This window comes from Ostrinia nubilalis, chromosome 16 (genome assembly GCF_963855985.1).
Source record: "Ostrinia nubilalis chromosome 16, ilOstNubi1.1, whole genome shotgun sequence".
Lineage (NCBI taxonomy): Eukaryota > Metazoa > Arthropoda > Insecta > Lepidoptera > Crambidae > Ostrinia > Ostrinia nubilalis.
The window spans coordinates 973650-1001037 of NC_087103.1; the positions used below are offsets into that span (position 1 = coordinate 973650).

The following is a 27388-nucleotide window of genomic DNA, read 5'->3' on the forward strand; positions in this document are numbered from 1 at the left end:
CGATAACAAAAAAGGCTTAGTCAAACGGCAAAAAATCGAATCGCAAAGCCCTACCTATCGATAATCGAAAGACTGGATTGAAATTTCCCATACAAAGGCTTAGCCAACATGCATTTAAGACTCAATCAAAATCGAATCGAATCGCAACACCCGCCATTTTCATTGCGATTACTTAAACCCATGAAGCTAAAGATAAAAATGGAGGGCAGAGTTGGAACAAAAACTTGAGTCAAATACCTACTTATATCTATCTCGCTCTCTGCGGCCCTACCTCTCTTTTTAGTGTGAACTGTAGTATTGCTATCTTCTGATTTAAATCTCCTTGTAAATTCTTCGAAATAGCCAATTCACTAACCAAATCAGAAGTTAAACAAATAAATAATTAATATTTGAAACTAAGATTACCTAGTTAAATAAAAAATCACAAAATTGTCGGCCATTTAGGCTTAATGTGTTGGCGAATCAGGGAATTACAATCCCAATTCCTGGGTAATCGGTACCATGTGGCAACATCGCCCCAATCCGGCCCATCATGGCGGTTGTTTACTATTTTGTTTATTAAGCAGTTAATTTCGTTTGAGATTGTTTACAGGAAATAATCATTGTTTTATCACAAGAATTGGTGCAAAATTTTGTAGTGCGTGGTTGCGGTAGTACGTGGTGTCCTGGAAGTGACATAAGATTCCACGCGTAAGTGTTTATTTCGTGATTTCCGACATTGGATCATTGTAAACATTTTTCACATTTTTTACAGTAATTTCTTCCTAAAACGTTTTACCAGTAATTACACTTATCATTTTTAATGATACCTATGTCAAGAAATAAAGATTTTACATTGGTTTCATTGAATTTGAGCAATTTTATATTTTTTTTTTTATTTAGAAAGAGCGAGTCTGCCCACAGAGAGCGAGATAGTGATACTTAGTTTGTGCTTCAAGTAGGTATTCGGAGTGTGGCCTCCATTTTTATCTGTAGCTTCATGCTTAAACCCCGGTGATAAGCTTCGATTATATCGAAAACCAATAGGGTGAGTTGCACCACCTAACTTTGACCGTAACTATGACGTTAACCGGTGTTTTTTGTATGGAGTTTGACAGATTTTAGACGGTTGTCAAAGTTAAACTAAGATGGTGCAACCCACCCTAAGGCTGTTTTGACAAATCCGTATAGATGACCCACGCTGAACTGTCCCACCAAACTCAATGACAGGGGGGCGCTACCATCGTTCAACTATATGGTTTCCAACATGGCAAAAATCTGAACCAGCGATCCGGTATTGACGGTGGCGCCCCACTGTCAATGTCATCGACAGGACAGTCCAGTATTTTGGAACTATATCGCGATGTCGTTTTGACAGCTAATTTGACAGCGAAGCATAGACGTAAACAGAGAGCAGAAAGAAGGAAGAAACTAATTTAAAAAAAAAAAGCTAAAAAAAGTAAAAACAATCGCAAAGTCATAGACATTTTTTAACTTTTATTCGATTTTGAATGAACTTTTATGTCGCCGCGTCGTTGGTGGTTCAATGTGCATTTTGGCTGCCATTTTCCGATCGAATCGAATTACTGGTGACGCGGCGACTGACATTAGTGAAAACTTCCTATTGGTTTGCGATGGCATTTTGACTAGACCCACTGAAGATAATATCCAATGTAGATGAACTACACTGAACTAGCCCACCCGTGACATTGACAGGGGGCGCCACCGTCAATACCGGATCGCTGGTTCCGATTTTTGCCACGTTGGAAACACTAAAATGTCATTTGCAGGCGGGAACTGCCATCAAACGGGTTATAGATGACCCACGCTGAACTGTCCCACCAAACTCAAGGACAGGGGGGCGCTACCATCGTTCAACTATATGGTTTCCAACATGGCAAAAATCGGAACTAGCGATCCGGTATTGACGGTGGGGCCCCGCTGTCAATGTCATGGATAGGACAGTTCAGTATTTTGGAACTATACTTTTTCCGATTTTTGCCATTTGACGTTTCAAAATCGTTCAACTATAATTTGAAGTCTCGCTAACGTTGGACAACCTCCCATGCCGCTCCCATACCTCGGGCACTGATAGAATTAAACCCTAGAACTTTAGTATCTAGTGTGGTACAAACAATAGAGTACCTATCTATCTAGGTAAGCTCTCACAAATAACACTACCCAATTCCATCCAATTCAGCAAAGTATCACTGTAGCTACATTGAGGGTGGGTCTGCAGTATTTTATCTGTGCCTAGGCAACCTAAGGCGTGCCTGACCTCTGACCTGGACCTATTATGGGGAGGGCACCATTAGCAGTCTATTGATTGGGGCATGTAGGACAATAGAAGCACTATTGAGGCATTATTTCGACGTGATACACAGTGTATCTAATGACGTGACATTTATACACAAGCTACTTGCAAGCTTTTCTTAGTTTGGGACTAGAGACGCAGTATAAACGTCGAAGGATATAATTTATTTATTTATTATTTAGATTAATTATAACCTGTCTCCAGAATAATTACGTCGGACACTGGGATCTAAACTGGATAGAATTCGTTCGTTTATAGGCTATATTAAGATTGAACGTAGAAAGTAGGTAGTCTATTAAATTTTCGAATATTTTCTCTCTTCAAGTGGTCTATTTTTTCAAATAAGTATTTCCTCTCTTCACTCTACTTACAGTTCGAATTTACCACATTCTCCATCCCCAAAAATCCTCTCACGCCAGCCCCATTATTCTTAGTCCAACATGATCAGTGCATAAATCCAACCGCGCAACCTGGATGCAGGCCAGCTAATGCATTAGAGGCTGCACCAAACCACCGGGATTTAGATGAAAAGCGAGCACGACAAGGATAAAACGTGCCAGGATATGAAGTGGGTTGCCTGAAACATTTTCATCGTAAAGTTACTGAAAAATTACTGTTACTTTTTGGTTTTTAAGCTTTCAATTGACTGGTAAAATAGCGGAACTGTGCAATTTCTTAAATCATGTAATATTTTCCTTGGGGACGCTGCGAGCCGCCAGTCTGCTTGTGACCACGGCAGCAGCATAGCAGCCGAAATGTCAAGCCGTGAGTACATAATGTAACTCATTAATAAACGTCGCGTTAAGACTCGTGTCTTACTATTTTAATTCAGAAATGATAGTATTTTGCATGCTTCTTTTGGTAAGCATGTCATTAAATGTGTCTAGGTGGCTAAGTTTCTTCCGATGCTTTTTTCAGCACTGGCCTAGGTATATTTACTGTCCCGAAGCAGTGGTAGGGTTAAAGTAATACTTTGGTATTACTTTAACCCTACCACACCAAAGCCTATTGCAGCCTTTCTAGAAGCTTTACGACTTTACACAAGCTGTGAGATTTTGTCTTCTTATCATTCCAAATCGAAGTCAAATTATTCACAATTATGTTGAACGGTATTATCCAATATTTGCTGAACAGCTAGTTCTATCCAAAATTGAGGAAACAAAAGGTCCTGATGCCACAGTTTGCGAATCGACAGCGCTTATGTGACGTGAAACCATTGAGGATATATTGATGGCTCATACGTTTGTCCGATATCCGTCAACGCCATGATATGGCCCGAAATAGGGATGGGACAGTACGGATTCAGTTTGTGTTTTCGTTTTTATTTTAGTGAAAATTTGTGAATATTTAAATATAAATTATTTTTATTGTCTGGCATTGCATGTATCCTTACTAGTCCTATAAGGTTTGCACAGGAATCATAAAGTGAAAGAGATACATACATCTTTCTGAATAATAGTCCTCATTTTTTTTAAGTATTACAGTAAAACCTGTATAAATATTAGATGTAGAATTTTGGCAATTGATTATGATGCTATCGAGTGTTGATCGCATCACTAGGAGGTACAGGAGCTGTGATTAATGACGTGCCTGTCGATCGGCGAGGTACCTTTTCGTATTATTAATAATCATCAAATCAATCATCATCAAACATTGGGAACATCACATTTTATGTGACAGTAATAGATTTAAAATAAAAATCGATGTATGAAACGTAGGTTACTTTATTAGACTTCTTTTTATGATTGTCAAGTGAGAATAATTCAAGAGTTTCAAAACATCTGGTCTTTGCACACGTATTCACAAACATTACTATGAGGTCTCACAGTGCGCGTGGATGCACAGGGTGACACACCAACCAATCACAAAGCTCTATTCAACGCTGTGCGTTCGATTTGCTGCTTCACTTAAGCAAGCAAGCACAAGTACAGTCGTTGGCTGTCATCTATATTTCGTAGCCATCGCATTACGTTTATAACCTACTCAATGATTCCCTAAAGCTATTCGTTTAAACGCCAAAATTTTGAAGTGTTTCGCTTATTTAGTATTAATGCTAACCCAGATTCAAGTCCTCTAAGTAAAGGCTCATAATCTAAGAGAGTGCCTCGTAAAAGTGTCATAAAGTGGAGATTTTAAGCGAAGGAGCCTATTACCGCAACAAGGAAGATAAAAATGAGTTACGATTTGCCACCGCTAGGGGGTGCCTTGTAAATTCAGTAGGTAATGCAAAACATGCTGGTCAATATGTCAAGTTTTTTATACGCCCGTATTCACAAACATTACTATGAGGCCTCACAGTGCGCGTGGACGCACAGGGTGACACACGAACCAATCACAGAGCTCTATTCAACGCTATGCGTTCGAATTGCTGCGCTTGTTACTCTATCGCCCGTAATCACAAACGATGCCTCGTTTAGAGTATTTTGTAACTTTTTTACCTAAAAAGTTAGCTGGATTTTAATTTAATTTGCCTTTACCTAATCCTAAAATAAGCTACGAATTAGTAACTGTAATGTAAGGGATAAGTCGGCACAAACTTAAGCCGTAAATTAAGACCATGCTAAAGTGGAAGTTTTAATTTAAAACCTGTGGAAATTCCTTTTGGAAAATGTTCGCACTTAGGTAAATATCATTTTCGTTTTCTTGAGATTCTAGGGTCTGAAAATGCAGATTTTATCACGAGAGCTTCTTTTCCTTACTCTATGTTACGTAATTACTATTAGTAATCGTTACCTAATTAATTAGGTAATTAGTTACGTGATATTTGAATGTGTATGCGTATACGGTGATATTTGTATTTGTACTTTCATGTCGTAATAATCAACAAAAACAAAACCTAATACCCATACTAATACCTGTCCTTGTTCTACATATAAAATGAATTACCTACCTAGTTATGAAGGAGTTTGTGCATATTACTATCGCGTGATGTCCTAGGTTTAGACTTTGTCCTTGATGTGTGTACGAATTGTATATTACGTAGTCCTTGGACCAGTTCAACTTCGGTGTTTTGTTTTATGGTAAACTGAGTCTATAGTTTTATGTGCATGCACGAAAATTAAATTAGGTTAGAAAAAACATTGATAGAAAAATATATTATAAGGAATACCCTTTTAAAGCTGATGCTTTTACAATTAATTGGCAATTTTAATAATAAGTATCCGAAATTAACCTGACAAAGAATCTGTGAGGGAACTTCAAACTCCTCCTATGTTCTTCTGATTAATTTCGTACCGGTTCCAATGACAGTTTAACTTTCCCCTGGGACAAACTTGACTTTCACTGGTTGGGTTTTTATTGGCGGTCAAGCTGTAGATCCCTGTTACACAGACGTCTGTTATCACGTGATAACAGTCACATTTGTGAGAGTGACGTCATTCCTAAACATAAATGTACAAATAATGTGGACTCACCATATCTGGCCTCCTCCCCCTCGGGTGCCTGCGCCGTGAGGGTGGAGAGCTCCTTCTCCAGGTCCACCTGATGCTCGCCAGAGTCCCATGACAGCAGCCCTGCAACAAACAAACACGACCATTAGTTTATGCTAACATACTTTTTGTGGCTAAACCAAGTGGCTGTGGGCGGGACACATAGCTCGTAGAGACGATGGCCGTTGGGGCAGAAAAGTTCTCGAGTGGTGACTACGGGCTGGAAGACGCGTGGGCAGGCCTCCTACTAGGTGGACCGACGTTCTGGTAAAGATTGCGGGAAGAGCCTGGATGCGGGCAGCGCAGGACCGTATCATTGTGGAAAACCTTTGGGGAGGCCTTTGTCCAGCAGTGGAAGTCATTTTGCTGAAACGAACGAACGAACTTTTTGTGGCACTCCGATCTGAGGTGGAATTGTGTAAAGCAATCGTTATCATTTGACAGTTCATAACGTACGATTATTCTGTCAAACGCTTTGTTTAACTGACTTTAACGTACGTTATGAACTGTTAAATGATTACGATTGCTTTACACAATTCTACCTCAGAGCTCATCCTCTCAGCGCCGCTGGATTATAGCAGGCAACTGGCGTGAAACCGCCGATCAAGACAAACTTTGGTTCTCTGAATGAAACTTTTATTGTACTAATTTTGTACTTCATACGGAATAAAACTTTGCTTGTAAATTTCAGTACGTTAATTTTTCAGACACTTAAGTTAGCTTCTAACCTACGACATACAACCAAGTATTATACGAGACAGTAGGAACTCTGTTTTTTCTGTAGGTATGTTACTTTTTTAGGCACCCTCTAAAACAGCCTAGTATACGACCAACAAACTGTCGTGAGCATAATATCTTAGCATTACCTTAAATGGCTTTATGATGACAGTTAATATCCTTGAATGATACAACCTTGACCTTCTTCCTTGAAGCCGAACATAAAAAGGAAAATGATGTGATAAATAATAAAAATACTCGAACATTACTAGCAGGAAAAATCTCAGATATCACAAACATGTATAACAAAACAACCCTCTTCACGCAATTCCAAAGAAATATCGAGATACTTATTTTATTATATGGAGTTTGTGGAGTTACACATCATTGCTAATCCAATAATCATAGATAGAGATAAGTATGTACCTAGATAAAGAGAGAAGCATAGAGACAGAGTAGAAGAAAATTATTAATTATAAACCTCTGACACTGTGCCTATATTGATACGAGCTAAATAGTTGTTTAATTTAATTTCTAATAACTTTTGGGGATGTGTTTCAAGAATAAGAACGAATATAATATTGTAACAGCAGCAGCAACAGGACTCTAGGATCTAAGAAAAGCTCTAAAAGATATTGCAAAGACTAACTTTCTCTTTGTTCACAACAAAACAAAGTCAATATTGCAGAAATAGCACCGCGTTAATATTAACAGCGCTGGCGGCCAGATTCCTTCATTACTTCCTGAGTCCCGAGGGAAGGCTATAAATAATATAACAGTCCTTTATTTGATGGTGCTCATATTCTCTGTGTGCTGCAGTTGTAAACTATCTTGATATGAAAGCACAATCTAACTTTTCTAGAGAGGAATAAGACTTCTCCGCCAAGTAAGTTGATTGCAATCATGCTACGGTTACATAAGTTACTAGTATAAAAGATTTGCCGCAGTTCTTTATCAGTTCCAAGTTTCAATTGAACTAATTCAATTAGTCATGCTACATAAAAATTTCTATTAGTTATGCTTCAAGTCCTTGATCATAGAATTTATGAGCCAGTTTGGTGTCAAGGGGCTGTTTTTATCAATGTCACTCATAACACCATATTCATATTTGTTTTACAGCAATAGGAATGCGTGAATCCAAAACGTACAACGTTACTTATAAAGTAGAGCCGTAGACAACACAATATAAAGGACTAATTCAATTACATTAATTTAATCGGTTTCATAAAAACCCACTTTTCGGAATTATAAACTTCTACCATCGTAGAGCTGTCTGGTTTTTATAAGTTTATCTACTTTAAACCCTATAGTCTCTAGTGCCGTATGTGTTTACGCTTTGAAATTGCAATATTTAGTGTATGTAGTAGTGCCGTATATGTTTACGCTTTGATATTGCAATATTTTTACTATCGCCCACCAAAGGAAGCGGAAATAATCGCGGAAGCGCGACCGGTGTTTACGGAGCTATTTCAGCGCAATATCGGCCTCAACCACGATCTGTTTGTGTGCTTTCCCTGCTCAATTGGAAATCTGTGTCTTTGAAATGTGGTCTGATTGAAATTTGGCGACGAAATTGTCTGCAATGATATTGCAACATCTACAGGGTGTTAGGTAAATGGGTATATGAGCCGACACTAGCCCATGTTAACATGGGCATATAAATGGTATGGTGAAGTCAGAAATTTGATATCATGATTTTATTTTTTTAAATTTTCATACAAAATAAATTTTATAAAATCCCATTTGTATGAAAATTTAAATAATTAAAATGAAGATATAAATTTTCTGACTTCACCATACCATTTATATGCCCATGTTAACATGGGCTAGTGTCGGCTCATATACCCATTTACCTAACACCCTGTATACATACAGACCATGCAATTTATTTCTAGACGGGAGACAATTACTTTCATTTCAAACCTCATTTCAGGTTTCTTATCTGACTGTTAGTGAAATCAAGTGTTCTATCTTACAATTAATACTTCAGTGTTGTAAGATAGAAAATTTGTTGGATCTGGAATCATCAGACCGATCAAACACCTTCTATGAGACATTTTTGCTTAATAAAAAAATATCTCTACATTATTTAGGTACATAAATACTTGCTTTGTGAACTAAATTAATTATCAAATGGAAAAGACAATCTTAATTTACGAGAAGGTCTAGATTAGAAATTCTGTCGCTGGAAAAATAGTTTTTAGTTTATGGTTTTAATAGAAATAAAGTACCCTGCTTGTTTTAAAGAACTATTAAATTAATATTTAGTTAGAATTATTCCCTAGAATCCTCGATTGTTAGTTATTAAAGTTCCCAGACGAAAAACAGGCCGTCCTTATCCTTATTTTAATTTAGGTAGTCTGTTTTTATTAAGGCTCCTTGAACTTTGCCATACTCCACAGCCCAACTCATTATAAGTTGGGACGAAAATAAACTCAAAATGTTTATCTGAAGTATAAGGCTACGTAATTTATTATGCCGTATAAGTATTAAGTTTTCAGGCTGATAATTCTCAAAATAAAATGCTTATAGATAGGAACAAAAGCCTAAGAAAATGCCATCTCTATATTGTATATGATCATTGGTGACTTTGGCTAAAGAAACCCGGTACTTTCTTCTGATAAATATTTGATTATTGGAAAGAAAACAAAATCACTTGAGATCAACCAAATCCCATAGCAAAGGAATCCTTGGTTTCCATGATGACTGAAGACTTTTTAGCACGAACTTTATCATTAATCACTCATAAAAAAACAGATATTTATTCCTACTTTAAATAAATACAGGATACCGAATAAAGAGCGTACTGTTTGTTAATTTGATAACAAAACTAAAGTCGAATGATTGCAAATAGATTTTACATCATAATGACGGTTGTTTGAACAGCTGGAAATGTGTCCATTTGTAGCAGAAGAGGCAGCCGCCTTGAAGTTTTCGGACGTTATGGGTGAATAGTTTTTAGTGACAATGTTGAATTATTTAAAACTATGTGATTATAAACAATGGCACAAATGAGTGAACTTAGATTTTCATTTTCGAATCAGGTATGTAGTACTCGTATTTTCCATAATACACAAAAGTTATTTGAAAGTAAAGTAGATATTTATTTCTGATTCGTAGGTATTTGTCGTGATTGGAATCCTGAGCACATTGTTAAGCAATGGCCTGGGTATTGGCTTTCTACCCATTATTGTATCGGACGAAATAAATGGATCAAATCACAAACTCCTTGATGAACAATCTCTAAGTTACTTAGGTAAGTTTAACTACCCAATATAAAACCCTAATCACGCAATCAAAAACCGAAAACAGGAACTTTATAAAAGTTAGCGCCACCTCAAAAGAACATGAATAAAAGATCCGTGAAAAATGTTCACTTTCGCGAAAAACAAGGAATAATTAAAAACGAGATAAGAAACGCCCGTTGTCGCTGTAAGTGATATTAATTTTGCTTTCAGAGGCTGCTGGAGAGCTGGCTTTTATCGCATCAATCCTGATTATTCCTCTCACGATGCAAAAAAAGGGAAGAAAAGTGGCAAATATTGTGACGATAATGCCAGCCTTTCTGGGCTGGGTCTTGAGTTTCAACGCGGGGAAATTCTTCAGCCTTGTCATCATCAATGCTTTACATAACATATCACTGGGCGGAGCCGTCTCCATCAGCAGTACATTAATGTCAGAATTTTGCAGCTTCAAATATACAGGACTATTTTTCATGATAGAAATAGCGATGATATCTCTCGGTATATTACTGTGTCACGTCTGTAATGTATATTTTTGTTGTACTACAATTTCGTTATTCGGAATAGCATCTTCAGCAGTTGGTTTAATTGTGACGCAATTTTGGCTCGAAACTCCTTATCCACTGACAAACAAAGGCCAGCTGATCTCAAGAAAAGAAAATCACAAGCTAATAAATCCAAATGAAAACGTTTTCGACGAATTGGGCAATCTATTTTCGAAATGGAGAATACAGCAGTTGATACATTCGAAGCCGATAAGTATTAAGTTGCGAAAAAAGATAACTGAATATTTGAAATCATTATTGAAAGCAGATTCCCTTAAGCCGGTCTCAATCGTGCTACTGATGTCTAGTTTGGTTAGCTTTGGAGGAGAAGGGATTACAAGTTATTCCCTGAAAAACATTTTCAAGACGAATGGAAAGTATATTGGCACGATCGTCCTGGACGTTTTGACGTTAATTTGTTCTTTGACTGCTTGCGGTCTGCTCCAAATAGTTAAAAGGCAAAGTTTGTTTTTGTTTTCGGGTGCGTTTTCCGTCGTTATTTTGGGTTTGACATCTCTAATTTTGTTTTTGCAAACAGTGGAGTGGATTTCCAGAGACTGCTTCTGGTTGTTTGGCTTAGTGACAGGCCTTGTTATGTTTCTGTCGTTGGGCACAACTGTTATACCTTTTTCGGTTTTGGGAGAAATGTTTCCGTTTTCTTACAAAGGTATAGGTAGTTCTTTGACGTGTACGTATTTGTGGGCGTTAGGTAATAGTGTTTTAAGATCTGTGCCCTTATTTTGTAACATCCTAGGATTTTACGGAATAATATTGATAACTATTACAATTTTAGTTTTAGTTTTATTTGTTGTAAGTAAATTGGTCACTGAATCTGATCTTAGAATACAGTCGGATTCAGATCAACTTGCAAAATTGCGTAAAGATGAACTTTATTGTATATCAATAAAAGAAACACTCAAATCTCAACAAAGTGATACAATTCAAGTATTTATTGAAGTATAAATATTGTTATTAATAGTCCCGATAAATAACTTAAGTCTGTCTTTCGTGATAAGTGTTTAAACGATCTGAATAAAATAATGTTTATGTGACAAAAACTGATTATTTATTATATCAAAACAAGCAATAAACATTGTTAATAATATTTGCTGTAAAAGTTTGGTTTTATTATTTTTAATATTCAAAATATTTGCTTTAAGAAAAATATTATACTACCCATATTAAAACTTGATATTATTGAATAATTTTGCTGTCTTTAATGATACAATATTCCATTCACAAGTTTTACACATTATCTGGCACTTCTGGCAGTTGCTTCATTATTTTTCATTTTTTGATCAAATAATTTATTTTGGTTCTTCGTTATGTTACCCAAATATCTGTAACTATTTCAGGAACCGGTGAGCAAACCTAAGTGTTAGTTCAATCCTTTAATTGCATTACATTCAGAGACCTCATCTAATATCCATTAATTGTTTCCCAGGCTGCCAACGGAGTTCTATTCAAAGCCAACTTAGCGTTAGCTCAGGGAGCAATTAAGCCGATGGACGCCATCGGATCGTGGCTAAAGCTCAGTTACGTAATTCTTAGTTTAATTGGTTGCTTCAAATAAACCTCAATCTATTTTGAAAACGTGACATCAAATTCAAAATATTTATTAGCACGTAAGCATTTTTCACGTGTTTGTGCCCAACACGTTCCAAATATTAGCTGAGCCTACCACCACTTCAGGACAACATACCGGCTGCAAAACTAAGTAAAGTTACGTTCACCAGCGCCTCTTTTTGATTTGATTTGATTTGAACAATGCATTTATCTTAAGAGCCCAAGAACAGCAATGTTTTTTGCTGGTTCTTCAGGCCCAAGCTTTTCAGAAAGACCTAGACTTCTACGCTGTAAATACGAGAGTATTTTTAAGTACAGTGGGCCTGAAGACTGGCTTATTCCATACTAAATGTCAATTTAATCAGTGTTCAATACGCTTTTTTGTAATAAGACCCAGTCATCCAAAACTAGACTTAACGATTCCATACTATTCAAAATTCATGGTCCAATCTACAATGTTTGTTGCGAGTCCGCACTAATTCAAACGTAACTACAGATGTATACGTAAACTGGGTGACCCGAGCTGTATTCCCCATACAATTCCGCCAAAGCCGACACTCGCAAACGCTTCACATTAATTACTAATGCACTGGGCCTTAATTAATTTCCGTTTTAGCTGCCTTTGCAATATTCTAACGGAATCCCAGTCGGTTCGCTTTGACCCAAACCACATCCAATCAAAGCAGACAGCTCAATCAATTGTGTTTGCTCAACGGATTACACGTAGACCAAAATCGTCATCACTGCCTATCTGTCTACTGCTAAATTTCTCCTTTCTATTTTATTAAACCATTTCGGCACTTCTTTTACTACTTGCCTGTTCACAACTTGAATAAGTAAGTTGGTATCTATTCGACTCTCCATGTAGTTCAATAAAATGTTCATAAACATGCTACTTTTCTTGTCTCTCAACAAGCTCTAAGCAAAGTCACCATAACAACAGTTCTTAGAGTATAAGACAATACGAAGACCGAATTGCGTCAGCCCTGACGTATTTCGTCCACAAAACATGACGCAACTATCGTACCTACTTCAGTTCCACGTAATGGCGGATCTACGTCACCGCACCCGTCAGCTGTCACTTACATCACTTTGTGAGTTTGCTGTTCACTTTCCTCTGTGGTCAAACTCATTACTCTGTGAACAATTCGTTTTAGACCCGAATCTGTTTCGAATTGCTAAATTAGTTCGGTTGAATGAATTTATATTTTGCTTGGTCGTGACAAAGTGCGTACTAAAATATCTCGACAAAGTTTGCTGTTTCAAAGTTTTTTCAGGAAAATTATCTAATGAACGAGAAAATAGGATATCTTTTCCTAATGACTTGATTGTAACAAGCAACAGCGTAAAATTTTAACCAGAAATATCAAGATCATCACATATTTTATTAAAATTAACTTAAGCTCTACCTCTTGCCGTCTTCATTCGTCGTTCGTTCGTTCGTTTCAGCCGAAAGACGTCCACTGGACAAAGGATAGTCTTCATTAGTTGAAGATAAAAGTGCTGTGAGTTATTGTTTCAAAAAAAGAAGATATCGATATCAAAGTTATTATAAATTGGGACTCGATCAAAGTGTGGATGAATAACGATTAGTAATGGTTATTCATTGCCACTCAAATCAAGACCCTTAGACATGCTAACATTTTCTGTCTTGTCCTTTTTATGGCACTTTACTCGATTATTCATTATTCATGACTTTGAATTTAACATTACCTTAGGTTTAATACTTACTTAATTATTGTTAAAAACGTGATGTTACGAGTACCTATGATGTATATGAATAGAATGAATGACGTTTACGACGTGAAATTTTTGACGACGAAATCATCCTCACTGTTGTAAATACTTAGAAAATTTTGAATTTTTATAATATATTTTCCATTTTTTTTTCAGTTTCAGCTTCATGTTGGTAATATTTATTGTAACTTATGAAAGTATTTCATATGGTGAATTTGATGACATAATTTTCTGAAAATTATGTCAATTTCGAACTTCCCAACATGAATTTATTTACCTACGGCCCAGAACAGACGGTGAAACGCAACTGCAACGAAACTGCAACTTTCTGATGATTCTGATGAATGAAACTGAAACTGAAAGTTTCAAACTGGTCGCGTCATAGTGTGGTCTCTCAACGGACGCTATGGCAGAAACTTAGATGCAACTCAAAAGTAACTAGCAGTTGCAGTTTCGTTGCAGTTGCGTTTCACCGTCTGTTCTGGGCCTACGTGTACAAAGCTCAAATAAGTTTGCAATGAAGCTCACAACTCAAAGGGCCGAGTTATCACACAGCGTGGTCGGAAGTAGGCTAATTGGCCTGTGACTTGTTGCTACCAGTGCGGACTTGTTGAACATGCAGCTGATGGCCGCTAACTAGTTTGAACTAGTTCATGCAAATACTATGAAGGTACGAGGTAAATGCGCTATGTTGGATGTTTCAGGCTTTCAGAGCTTAAAGCTCGTAGCATTTCCTATTTTACCTGATGTCAAACTTTATGTCAGAGTCTGACAGTCAGACGTAACTTAGGTAGGTAGTCGAACTCAATATTATTTCTGAAGCACTTTGAACACTCCTCTTTTCGGCCATTCAGATTGATTCAGATATTGACTGAACAAATAATTACACGTTGATTTCAAAATATATGTGCATCTCACCTGGAGATCGAACCCAAGACATGTAGGAGAACGTTATTTAACAAATAACTTTATTCTCGGTATAATTTTACTAAAAACAAGTATAGCTAAAAAAAAAGAAAGAAAAAATATTTCAGTGTAAAAGGTGACATTTAAGTAAAAGTTCTAATTGATTAGCGATACAACCTTAATATCACTGATAGAGTCGCAAAAACATGACTTCACAATAAACGTATTAATCAAACCAAAAGCGAAACGTTTTTGCTGAAAATAAAACAGAAATATTCGACAATAGAGCAATCGACTGTGGTGTACCGAGACCGACGCGACAAACAACTCATACATCCATACGAATACCATCCATACATATCTGACCCCACATCACGAGCCATTTCGGCGACCAATACAATACATTCCAATAGGATTGGTCGCGAGGCTGCATTCCCAGTCAAATTCCAGCGATATCCACCACATTTTATAGTACATACCCTTCAATACAGTCAATAACGTAAAAGCATATATGACTGCTGACTGAGTTATGTTTAGGCGATGTTTAGGTCCCAAATAATCTAAATTTATGACGGAAAAAGTCATGTTTCGTAGATGTCAAACAGAAAATGCAAAAAAAATATTAACTCTAAAATCTCAACGAAATAATCCGATAACTTTCTCTGTGGGGCGCTTGTAAATTCAACATTCAGATGTATTTCTATTATGTACATTATACATATTTTAAATTGCTTGAGTGTAGTAAATAATTATTATTTCAACAGTTTAAACGGTTTTACAAACAACTTTAAATTATATTCTTGATGATAATTGATCTATCAAAGAAATGCAACGTGAAATAAACTGCGTCGCAAATAATATAAAATGAAACTAAAGATTTACTAGATGGCACAGCTGAGTGATTGAGAGATACATAAAAATCCATTACATGCGTGAGTTTACAACTTAAAATATAAATAAGGATCTGATATATTTAATCGTGGTTTTAATTTAAAAGGCCGATCGCTGTCATGTTGAAGAAAAAAGTCGAGTAGAAAAAACTTAAATCGCAAAATACTTATTACTGACGTAGTTTTCCTAACTGAAGTAGATAGAAAGTAGAAATAATTTGTTGTAATGAATGACGTAAATTACGAAGGATTAATTGACTGTTATAACATCATAATCGTTGCCTTTGTGAGATACTGATTATTATTTTTCCTCCTTTTTGCTAACGAGCCATTCCACGTTGCTTACGACTGCAGTTAAAGTTTACTCGCGTCAGTCCAATTAAATTAATCAGGTGAAAAAGTTAAAAAAGCAACTCCAATAAACCGGATTTCCCAGTAGGAGCCATTTGCATAACCATATTACGTAAAATGTTCGTAATAACTATAATTTTATAGCTACATAGTTCACGACACAGCCCTCGCGTGTGGGCACGGAGGATTAACAAAAACTAAGGAATTTTAACGGGCTCAAGGCAGAAACTACAGCGATCGATTTGACCGACAAATTCGACATTTACTGCATAAGCTACCATTGTAGAGTATCATAATCATTCAGTTCATAATACCTATAGAGTTGTCATTTTGCAGAAGTTTTCATTAGACGCTCTATTCAAATGTAAAATAATAAATAAACTCCAAATAGGACACAATGAGTGAGGCTGTAAGTGTGCGACATCAGAATCTACATACTTTTATTAAAAAAAGAAATATAACACACGCCTTAACACATAATTAAAGAATAATGATACTTGAAAAGCTAAAAGCACGAAAACATGGAAATAAACATAGCTCTAAATTCATAAATTATGGCTTCCACGTTTTAATTTTCATGTCCTGCTTAGGTATACTAGGTATCTCTCTCCTCATAAAACGAAGTTAGATTTTTTATCAAGTCAAATTTTAAAACAGCGACCAAATACACATAAGCTGACAAATGATGAAGTCTCATTCTAACCAAAAGTCTGTGTATCTGTTAACTAAATGTAAGGTATATTTTGAAAGCCAATTCTCAACTAACAGTGTGCAAAACAAACAAACATCAGCTAGCTCTAATTTTGGACTATCAATACACTGTGGAATTCTTAATTACCATCAAACATGCGACTAATAATTCCATGAAGGCCCACACCACCGATGTTTGACTGATCACTATTGACTGTGTTCGCCGAATAGCTTTACGTAAACCAGTTGTATAGTTTGTTGGCTTAGCGACGTGATTCAATTTTCTATTACCAGCTAGGATTGGCAGGCTTTGTAGAACGGAACGTTATTTTATGAGCTCTAGAGATGATTGTTTGTCATGTTTTGCTAAACAATAACGGTTGCTTGGGCCATAATAATTCCTACATTCATCTAGCTAGATATTTGCAACAGACTAGACGTTATTTTTATTTTATTTTATTTTATTTTTCTTTATTCATTATATATATATTATTTTATTTTATTATATTTCGTTATCTGGAAGTCCTCTGCCTTTAGACTAAAAGGACTGGATACAAATTCAGAGTTTTCATTTTCAAAATCATTATTTTAATCTCAAATGATTTGGAACAACTAAAGTCACAACTGGTTAGAATTTATAACCGGCCTTGCGCCTTTAGAATCAATCGTCATAATGTCTCCCTGGCCTATCAAAATTAAAAATTTATAAAATGTTTCTTTACGTTTTAAGTAGATATACTCGTCTGTAACTCATTATTTTAGAGATGTAAATAGTCCAAATGTAAACTATAAAAGGTTCTGGAATGGAGGCCGCGTACCGGAAAACGCAGCGTGGGACGTCCACCTACAAGGTGGACCGACGACATCGTAAAGGTAGCAGGGAAGCGCTGGACGCAGGCCGCTACCAATCGATCAACATGGAAAGCATTGGGGGAGGCCTATGTTCAGCAGTGGACGTCCTGTGGCTGAAATGATGATGATGATGAAACTATACGGAAATCTTTTGCTGACTGACGTCCGTACAAAACTTAATCACTATGGATTCATAACCTCAAGGTATTTGGCATGCCTTTTTGTCCTTCACGGTAAATAACTTCAAAAACACTGATTTATGATACCAAAAAAACTAACGGTTACATTGTAAATGTTGGTCATCGCGTTTACATGTTGCTGACATGCATGTGCAGAGCCGAAGCAAAAACGTCATTGCTGCAGACAAATAATGAAGCCGTCACGATATGCTGCGACAGGCGTTAAACGATTTCAGACGCTAATCGTTTGGTACGCTAAGGTACAGTAGGTCCATTGTTACGTGTAGTTAGAGTCAAAACTTTCAGCCTCTGTATTTTCTTTTAATTAGAACTGAAGATGACTCCTGCAGTCATTTACTTTCTGCTGCAGGACAACTCTCTCTTATTTATCATATGTAAATGGAGGTTTTGGCCTACGGAGTGTATGCCAAAACCTCCATGCTGGCTAGATGGGTTGAAAAGGCTTTATATTCGCATAATTAATTTGCGTTAGTTTCTTTGTGAATGCTACAATGTGACCTTGTTGGTGATTAAATAAATAAATAAATTTTTCTTCAATCGCAGTCGCTCAGTTGAATTTTGCGACATCCGCGGAAACTGAAAGTCCTGCTCTGTTTTTTTAATTATTTTGAATGTGTTACAATTAATTCTTGTTAAAGGTAACAGTTTTAACTAACTAGCAGTTCTACTGAAAGTACATCCATTGTGTCGCTACTACGTTCAATATTCATGCCCCTAACAGATTACCGTTCATGACTGCGCGCGATTAGTGCAACAAATCGTTTAATTGTGAATATTTTATTGCACTGCAATGCAATATCTACTCATGTAACAGTTGTGATTGTGGAATGCAAATATTTTTCATCTACAAGTACTTTTGAAGAGAGCTTTGTTGTTTTGGAATTTTACCATACCTAAGTGGTTGTCTGTGTCTATTTGCTTCTGATATTTGAGTCTAATTTTATCCTGAGAAGGGTCGAAGTCCCTGGGTGTAACTGTAGACTGTCTTGTGTTTTGGGACTTTGAAAATGTCAAGACTTTCCAATTATTTTCTCATTAATTATTATTATCTTTTTAAAATTCAAATTCAAATTCAAAATTCAAATATTTTATTCAGTACATAGGCCCTTTCCAGGGCACTTAAAGACGTCCAAATATAGCTTGCCCTACAACCACTTCGGAACAACATATGGGCTGGTGCGGAGAAGAAGTGGAGGAAGAAACTCAGTCACCTTTGTCATTGAGTTTTCTGCAACATCTTGACACAAAACTTCAAGAATAAAACTTATACTAATACTTGTACATTAACTTTATAAATTCGAGTAAAGGTAAAATATAACATTTACCTATGAAATTAATGTCTTACTCTCTGTAGTGCTCCAACTGCAATAACTCAAGAATTGCATTTGCTACGTTGTATGCGTTTGTACCATTTTGTGTACTTTGTGTAAACAAATTGGTTTCTCTTGAAATTCTATTTGAAAGAGCAGCTGCATGCTCATTCATATAGTCATGAGGAAACCCCATTTGCAATAAGAAACAGACGACATTACCTACTCGTACATTTACATAGCTGTCGCAAGGTTGCCCTCAAATTATGAATAAATAACTGAGTTTTCTTTGCAGCCCCTGTACTACAGAGAAAACGACCACTAATGGAGTTTCTGTCATTTTTTCATTTTAAAATATTACTCGATTAGTTATTTTATGAAGTGGTATATACTGCAACTTGGTAAAGATATAGTTTCTAAACAACGTAGAGTGCAAAAAGCTTTTAGTTTAATGAAAATATTAGTCATTTTTGCAGCAAATAAGTAGGTACATACTTTAATTTTTACTATGTCAATTTCTTATTCACAACGAAGAAGGCTAGTGTTTAATTTTAAATATGCTTTTCACTTAGCATTTTTCCAAAAGAATGGAATACTAAAAAGAATGAGTACTAAATCATCCATTTCTGCTCTAGAAATTGGATGCTTTTATGGACAAACATTTATGCTGATGTCACTAAGTTCACCGACCCCTATCTGTGTTGGGCGACCTAGTCAAAGGTCAACACCACTCCCTCCAGCCGCCCTCTTTCCGGAACCGTGCGAAAATACTAAATTAATGAATGTCCGATTCGACGCCATTTTGATTAAAGATATTTGAAGGCCTGGGTGAAATTTATTATGTTTTTAAAATGCTTGTCTAACCCATTAGTATCTTAGCATTCTTTAATATAACAAATTGTAACCTTAAGCATTTCATTGTAAGATAAGATAAGATAAGATAACATTGTAACGAAAATTCGTATCTAGCATGTTCGCTTCACGCATAAGAAAGCCCTTGAAGGGATTTAAATCGATTCTACCCACATAATAGTCAGCATTACATCAAAAAACTACACTCAGCTTAAAAGATAAAAGGGAAAATTGTGTTTCACATAAACTTTTCCAATAATATCTTTTAACAAACCATAATCTTTTTGGGCAAAGAGGATTACAGAATGGATATTTTTTATCCTATCACTGCAAAACAGTTTATGTCCCTTATGTTTTCTTTGTAGAGTAGCCGGTACTTTACCCTGTTATTCTTTTTATCTAAATGTCGTGGAATTTTCAGCCTCGATAAAAATAGGAAGGTTGTCCCTAACATAACCTTTTTTGCTTTTATATCACAAAAATAGGCTACCCCAATAGTCATTTTTAAATAGGAATAAAAAAAATATTTGTAAGTATATGGAGCTGTTTACATTAACTTTCCAGTTTTAAAAATTGATCACTTCTTGAAAAGGACTATGCATGTGAAGTAAAATTGAAAAAAATCTGGTTATCTGTGAGGGTAAAAACCGAGGCTACCTGCCACATAAATAGTTGTAAAGTCGTAAATTCCTAGATACCTTGTATGTATTCTCTTCTCCTTTTAACACTGTCATAAAACTGCGACATGTGTATATTTAACACTATTCTCAATAATACGAGTTACGAGTTCTATGATATTAGCAATACAAAGAAGAATAAGACATTCATTAAACTCTACGATAAAAAGTGCCTTTCAATATCTCACAAAAATCCGAGTACTACTTCAAAAATCCCTCATCATTATCATCATCATCATCATCATCATCATCATTTCAGCCATAGAACGTCCACTACTGAACATAGACCTCCCTCAATGATTTCCACAATGTCGGGTTGGTGGCGGCCTGCATCCAGCGCCTTCCTGCTCGTCAAAAATCCCTCAGGAGCGTGTATCCAACGTAAAATTGTATGTAACGTCAAATTAAATTGAAAAGCTTTTACAAACTGTAGCAGTTCCATTCCATTTTTATTGTCCATTTCCCGCGATATTACCTGAAACAAAAAAAGTAGAAATTAGCTTTTATTGCTTTTTAAACTGCAAGCTCGAGCGCGAGCTTTTGCATTGCGCCGGTGAAATCAACAAATATTAACTCAAGGGCAATGCAATTGTAAAATCACTTTCTGTTTCAACATTTGACTTTAAATTGTGTGTATTTTTTGGTTATGGTTAAAATCGGATTATATTTTGTTTCCTTTATTTGAAAATACGCTATGCTATGGTTGTAAATGTACAAGTGTAACTTTTTTAAATTATTGGATAAATTCGCATTCATCTTCTGTTTTGTACGGATACATACTACATAGTGTCTGAGTTTCTTGCGCTGCTTCTCCTCAGCACTGGCCCATTTATTGTCCTGAAGCAGTGATAGGGTTAATACTGGGCCGTGTAAAAGTGCTTTTTAAAAGCCTACTTGCATAAATAAACGAGTTTTTTTTTACATAAGTTTCATAATCTATAGTCAAAAAGATTTCTTTAACTATAGTAGATTTTCCGTAACTGGAGTACATATTTTGTACCCAAATTATCTAAGAATACATAACCACAGAATAATAATAAGTACTACCACAGAATAATAATAAGTACTACGTACAGAAGTTTTACTTCGCGAAATTATTTTAAAAAATGTATGCTCAATGTCATTAACAATATGGTGTAATTTAGCCTGTCTCAAGAGGCAAGCACCATTTTGTTGACAAAAGTCAGTGATCGGCACTGCGCCGAAGCTATAGGGCTGACTTCGGTAAAATGATGTGACGTGAGGTGCCAAACTGCGGAAAATGGCGGAGGAAATACATGATTTAGCATGAACTATCATGAATAATATTAACTACTTATTTACCTCTCAGAGTCTTGAGGCAACTTAAAAAAGTACATTCTGTGTTTTTATTATTATTTAGTTAAATACTGCACAGTATTTAGCACACCATTTTTTTTATTTTCTTCCATCATACACAAGAGTACGCGTACGTGAGTCAATGTTCGCTCGTATGTGAGGCCTTGTCGAATAGTATCCTGTAGGTGGGCCATCGTGCGTGTTTTGTTTTCGATGTAAACTCGCGGAGATGAACAGGCCTGGTACTACGTACAGAAGTTTTACTTCGCGAAGGTATTTAAAAAAATGTATGCTCAATGTTATTAACAATATGGTGTAATTTAGCCTGTCTCAAGAGTCAAGCACCATTTTGTTGACAAACGTCAGTGATCGGCACTGCGCCGAAGCTATAGGGCTGACTTCGGTAAAATGATGTGACATGAGGTGCCAAACTGCGGAAAATGGCGGAGGAAATACATGATTTAGCTTAGGATTTAGCATGAATTATCATGAATAATATTAACTACTTATTTACCTTTCAGTGTCTTGAGGCAACTAAAAAAAGTACATTCTGTGTTTTTATTATTATTTAGGCAGTTAAATACTGCACAGTATTTAGTACACCATTTTCTTTATTTTCTTCCATCATACACAAGAATACGCGTGCGTGAGTCAATGTTCGCTCGTATGTGAGGCCTTGTCGAATAGTATCCTGTAGTATCGTGCGTGTTTTGTTTTCGATATAAACTCGCGGAGATGAACAGGCCTGACATAACTAAGAAGTCAATACATTGACAAAAATGTTTGATGTAAGAAATTCATAATTTTTCAGTGAGGTTGAAAGAGAAAAGAAATAAAGTTAATTGGGTCCGCTCATACATTGCTTAAAAAGAAAATATTTTATCCCAGACTCTGTAAAGGTCAACATTACCGTAATCAAATTCTGAGAAAACACTTAATTGACTACACTTCAGTAATTAGATTGTTTTCCGGTTTGTTGCTCGGCTTCTGATCACTGGCCCATATAATTAGCCCTAAAGAAACACAAATACAGCCTTAATAATTTTATTCCACCAAAACGTGGAAACCAAAACGACCTCATAATGATAGCAGGAAGGCAATGGATGCAGGCCGCTACCACCCATTGTGGAAGTCATTGAGGGAGGCCTATGTTCAGTACTAGTGAACGTTCTGCGGCTGAAATGATGATGATGATGATGAACATTATGGAAGCAATAAGCTATTGAGTATTGAACGTAGAAATAACGGCATATCGCACTTATCTATCTATCTATATAAATAAAAATGAATTGATGTTCGTTAGTCTGATTAAAACTCGAGAACGGCTGGGCCGATTGAGCTGATTTTGGTTTTAAAATGTTTGTCGTAGTCCAGGGTAGGTCTAAACGGTGAGCAAATACGCGCGCGATATTGTTTTTCTGTGACAGACAAAACTCCACGCGGGCGAAGCCGCGGGCGGAAAGCTAGTTTCAAATATTTTTAAGTTATCCAAATCGAATTGCATAAAATTAGGTTTTAATCTACTCGAACGTTACTCACCAAATTAAAAATCCAGACAGCCTGTATTACGGTCTGCACAATAGCAGAATAATGGGACGTCCCAGTTAATCTCCCGTCCGTCCCATCAATGGGACACATTTAGCGCAATTAGTTTCAGACTCATTTCCATATATTTGAATACCTCGACTTGGAGTGACGTCACAAGTTGACGGTACACAAATGCGCCTTTGATTACTGTCACAGTTTCAACTTCGTTTAGCTCCAGACAAGTTTGATTTGAAGTTGGCGGGAATGCTGATTAGTTTCTAAATGTTCATTTAGTGAAGGGACACCTAGTAAGCATCCAGCACAGTTTCAGTTGAGTTTCACGTATCAAGATGTGACGCTTGCTATACAAAATACGATGAATGTGCTGAAGGAACTCTAGACGTAGGTTTAGCAACGCCAAACATCGTAACTTTAGTTGATGGGTCGCTGCATGCTATATTTTTTTGATTTTATATGAATCTCAAACTCTTATGTCCTGAAAATACCCATTTTTTTCTGGTTCTACCAGAAAAAAAACTGTAATGTTATTTTCCAAATTAATTACCTACATACAGAGTAATTCCATTATTATTCTGAAATTCACGAAATACCTATCATGTAAGCTGTGTCTGTATCAATCTAATTATTAATTCAAAATTACACTATTAATAATTTAACAACGTGAAACAATGTCGAATAGAAGCTACAGAAACGCAATATTCAGTGCTTAGTAATTTACAAGTTTACCCAACTTGATCTAATCAAGAACTTATAATTAATTCAGAGTGTAACTTGATTGACACTTGGTTTCTAATATTTAATTTAACATTGTTGTTAGAAGTAAGATTAGTAAACTCATTAGAGAATTTCATCGTCAAATCAGATTTCAACTATGATTAACGTTGTCACTAAACCCAGTTTACTAGAATTCGAATTATTAATCCCACCAAAAACATTCTGTAAAATACTAGCCAAGTCTCGATGGAGCTGCTTGTTTATCTCTAAAAAGTAATGAAATCTAGACAAAGTCGTGCCAAGTCTATGGTTCCTTACTGCGATTTCTTTATTATTATAGTTAATGTTGTGTGACTTGGCCGTTGAACATTCTTTATTAAGATAATCATACAATAAGTATTATTGAAATACGCAGCTTTATTAAGCCTACAATTGACTGGTTATTGAATCAACGTTTTCCAAGTGGCAATTTTCCATCGCCAATGGGTAGCGGTTCTGGCGACAGATTGGTGCAATGGTGTCATGGATTACCTGGTTTTGTACCCTTCAACGGCCAAGTCACACAACATTAACTATAATAATAAAGAAATCGCAGTAAGGAACCATAGACTTGGCACGACTTTGTCTAGATTTCATTACTTTTTAGAGATAAACAAGCAGCTCCATCGAGACTTGGCTAGTATTTTACAGAATGTTTTTGGTGGGATTTCACTTCTTTTTGTAGAAAGTGGCAAAATTATTTAACGTCGTCGTTTTATCGACATTTTTTACGATATTAAACACAAATAAACTCAACGACCTTTAAAATGGCCAACGAATCAGAATTGTTTTAATAACATAACCTTAGCGAACCTTACAATATAATAAACGAAATCAACGAAATGCAAATTACACAACATTCAACTTAATCGACGGGGGGCTCTAGAAAGGAAAAAAATCTGGACACCGCTTGCTAGTGCTAGCGCCATCTAGCGGTGAGCGATGCAGGCGAATACCACGGCGCGGTGCCGGAGTAGTATTTATTATGAATGTGGTGTTACTCCAGATCTTCGATTTTCCTAGTTTTTATAGTTTTCCCTTTATGTGGCCATTAAACCCTAACTCTGTACCAAATTTCAGCTCTCTGAGTTTATGGGAAGTACTAGTTCTATTTTGATGATTATCAGTGAGTGAGTGTCGTAAATGCGAAACTTTGCTTTCGCTTAACTTCGGAACTAAATGACCAACAGACTTGAAATTTTGGATTTTAAGTACGTGATTATAGCTTACTAGATGACAAAAATTTCTGCGTTCTGGTCTTATCCAGAGGTTCTCAAATAGGGGCCTGAAAATGCGGCGAAATGGTTCCAGTAAAGGATGGTACGGCAGTGTTTGCTTCGCGCTCGACTTGGCGGGGGCACTACCGTGCCCCCAGATATAGTATGAGAATAATAATACCAATACCTAATTATTTTACTTAGGTACGCCCGTATTCACAAACGATGCTTGCTTGAGTGAAGCAGCAAATCGACACAGCGCTGAGTAGAGCTCTGTGATTGGTTTGTGTGTCACCCTGTGCGTCCACGCGCACTGTGAGACCTCATAGTATTGTTTGTGAATACGGGCGTTAATGTTCTTGTAGTAAACTTATCTTTTAAAATTACCGCAGAATGTAAGTATTTATTTATTTTAATACCAATATGAATAATTAAACGTTCTTTATGTACATTATATTTGAGCTTTGTACATGAACTTCGAATAAAGCTCCATAATTAGTTGAATATTCATAAGAAGCCTCACGTAACGGCTTTAACTTAATGAAGCTTTGAGCTTTCATTTCGCGAAGAGCTTTCGCTAAGTTGCCTGTTTCGTAGACATTGTTACGAGTCAAGTGTCTGACGAAAGTGTTGGGAGTAATAAACAAAGTTAGCAAGTAATTAAAATCTATATTACATTCGATTCACGGTTCAATTTTGAATACCTTTAGTCGAAAACAGAGTTACCATTTGGAACGCTGTTTCAATGTGATGTTTAAAGTTTAGAATCATTATCGTTAAGTAAATTAGAATTGTACTGTAGTTCTTGTTAGTTAGAAAAATGGGACCCTATTGTAGGTACTCTATGTAGTGCACTAGAGAACGATCGAGTCGGAATTTTACCTATTTCATTGAAAAGTATCAGACAAACACTTTGACTTGGAGTTAAAAGGTTTTATTAAACCTTATTCTCAAATCGGACGTGCTGATTATTTCAAATGCAGTAGTACAGGAGTTAAATAACATTAATCTAAATGCAAGTCACGTCAAGGCGTGAACTTGGTCATGAAATCTTTATTTTCAATTTCGAGACTCTAAGTTGAAATACCAGGTGGGAATCACAGTCAAAATTATTTGTCCTTTATGCGATTCGAATATTACAGGCTCACATTAACCTTATTGTTTAAAAATTTGACTCAGTGCTTCTGAAGACACATTTCATAAATATTCGCATTTGTCCGATTGACCATGACAATTTCATAAAATTCGTCAAGGTTGACCTCGGTTAAAACCACATGATAGGGTGACGTAATGAAAAACAAACTCGCATCAAATCCCAGATCCAGGCAGAAGTAATAAATCCTACTATCAACAAACAGTGTGCACTCTGCGTCTAAAAAAATACCGTAAACTCAGTCACATTTTTGCAGTGTCTATTTTGATTTCGAGGTAGTACAATAGGATGTACGAATAAAACAAAAAGATGTAAAATGTAGGCGCACACTAGGCGACGTGCGACAGCGACAGACGCGGCGACTAGACGCGACTAGACGCGACGACTGGCTGCAGTCGACAATTTCATATATTTTGTTCAAAGCTTCGCACTCTATTGAGGTCCAAAAAAAAATTTTTTTATGCACAACAAGGCTGGCATTTGACCACAATCGCACCTGGTGTTAAGTGGGATACAGTCTAGAATGGTACATATCAGCTCTGTAAGTGCCTATTCACTCTTGCCTTGAAAAGGCCCGTATTATTATAGTCTTCGGGAAAGACAGCAGCAGGCAGCGAATTCCAGTCCCTAGCTGTTCGCATTATAAAAGAGTCCCTATATTGTTGACATTCCACCAGCTCGCACTAATAGTTTCAATAGTATGCTAACCTGCGTCTGGTTCCCCGGTGATAAATACAACGTGTTAGAGTAGGCGCACACCGTTGATTTTTCGTCGGCCGATAGTTTAGTCGGGCAGTTGATCAGTATGGGCATGTATGGGAGTGCACACACTACGCCGATTCGATTTGACCGATTCTTCATACAATTTAAAATCGGGCACAACTATCGGCCAACTAAAAATCGACGGTGTGCGCCTACTCTTAATGAAAAAGCGCAAAACCTCAGACACCCCAACTTATTTTTGTTATAAAAGAATTATGTAAATTATCAAAATTAACTTTCGCCGATTATTTACGAAGATATTCACTCTTTTTGTTTTAGCCCCGCGCACTTGTTATCTCATTTTGTTAAAAAAATTTTTGGTTAAAATTTGACCCTATTTTTTATTAGTGGAATCGATTCTACTCTCGATTCCAAACTAATT

The 27388-nt window shown here is 36.3% G+C and overlaps 1 protein-coding gene and 1 long non-coding RNA gene across 2 annotated transcripts in view; one reads left to right on the top strand and one right to left on the bottom strand.

Annotated features, from left to right (window-relative positions):
• The window catches only part of LOC135079497 (microtubule-associated protein futsch-like), a 247817-nt gene that overhangs the window by 86275 nt on the left and 134154 nt on the right, over positions 1–27388 (bottom strand). Inside the window, exon 2 of the mRNA XM_063974154.1 lies at positions 5707–5805. Within this exon, the coding sequence (XP_063830224.1) occupies positions 5707–5805 (99 nt within the window). The remainder of the gene's footprint in view (positions 1–5706; positions 5806–27388) is intronic.
• On the top strand, positions 9364–11272 carry LOC135079076 (uncharacterized). The gene is made up of 3 exons (XR_010258723.1): positions 9364–9482; positions 9559–9694; positions 9897–11272. It is a non-coding gene; the product is annotated as an uncharacterized LOC135079076 (long non-coding RNA).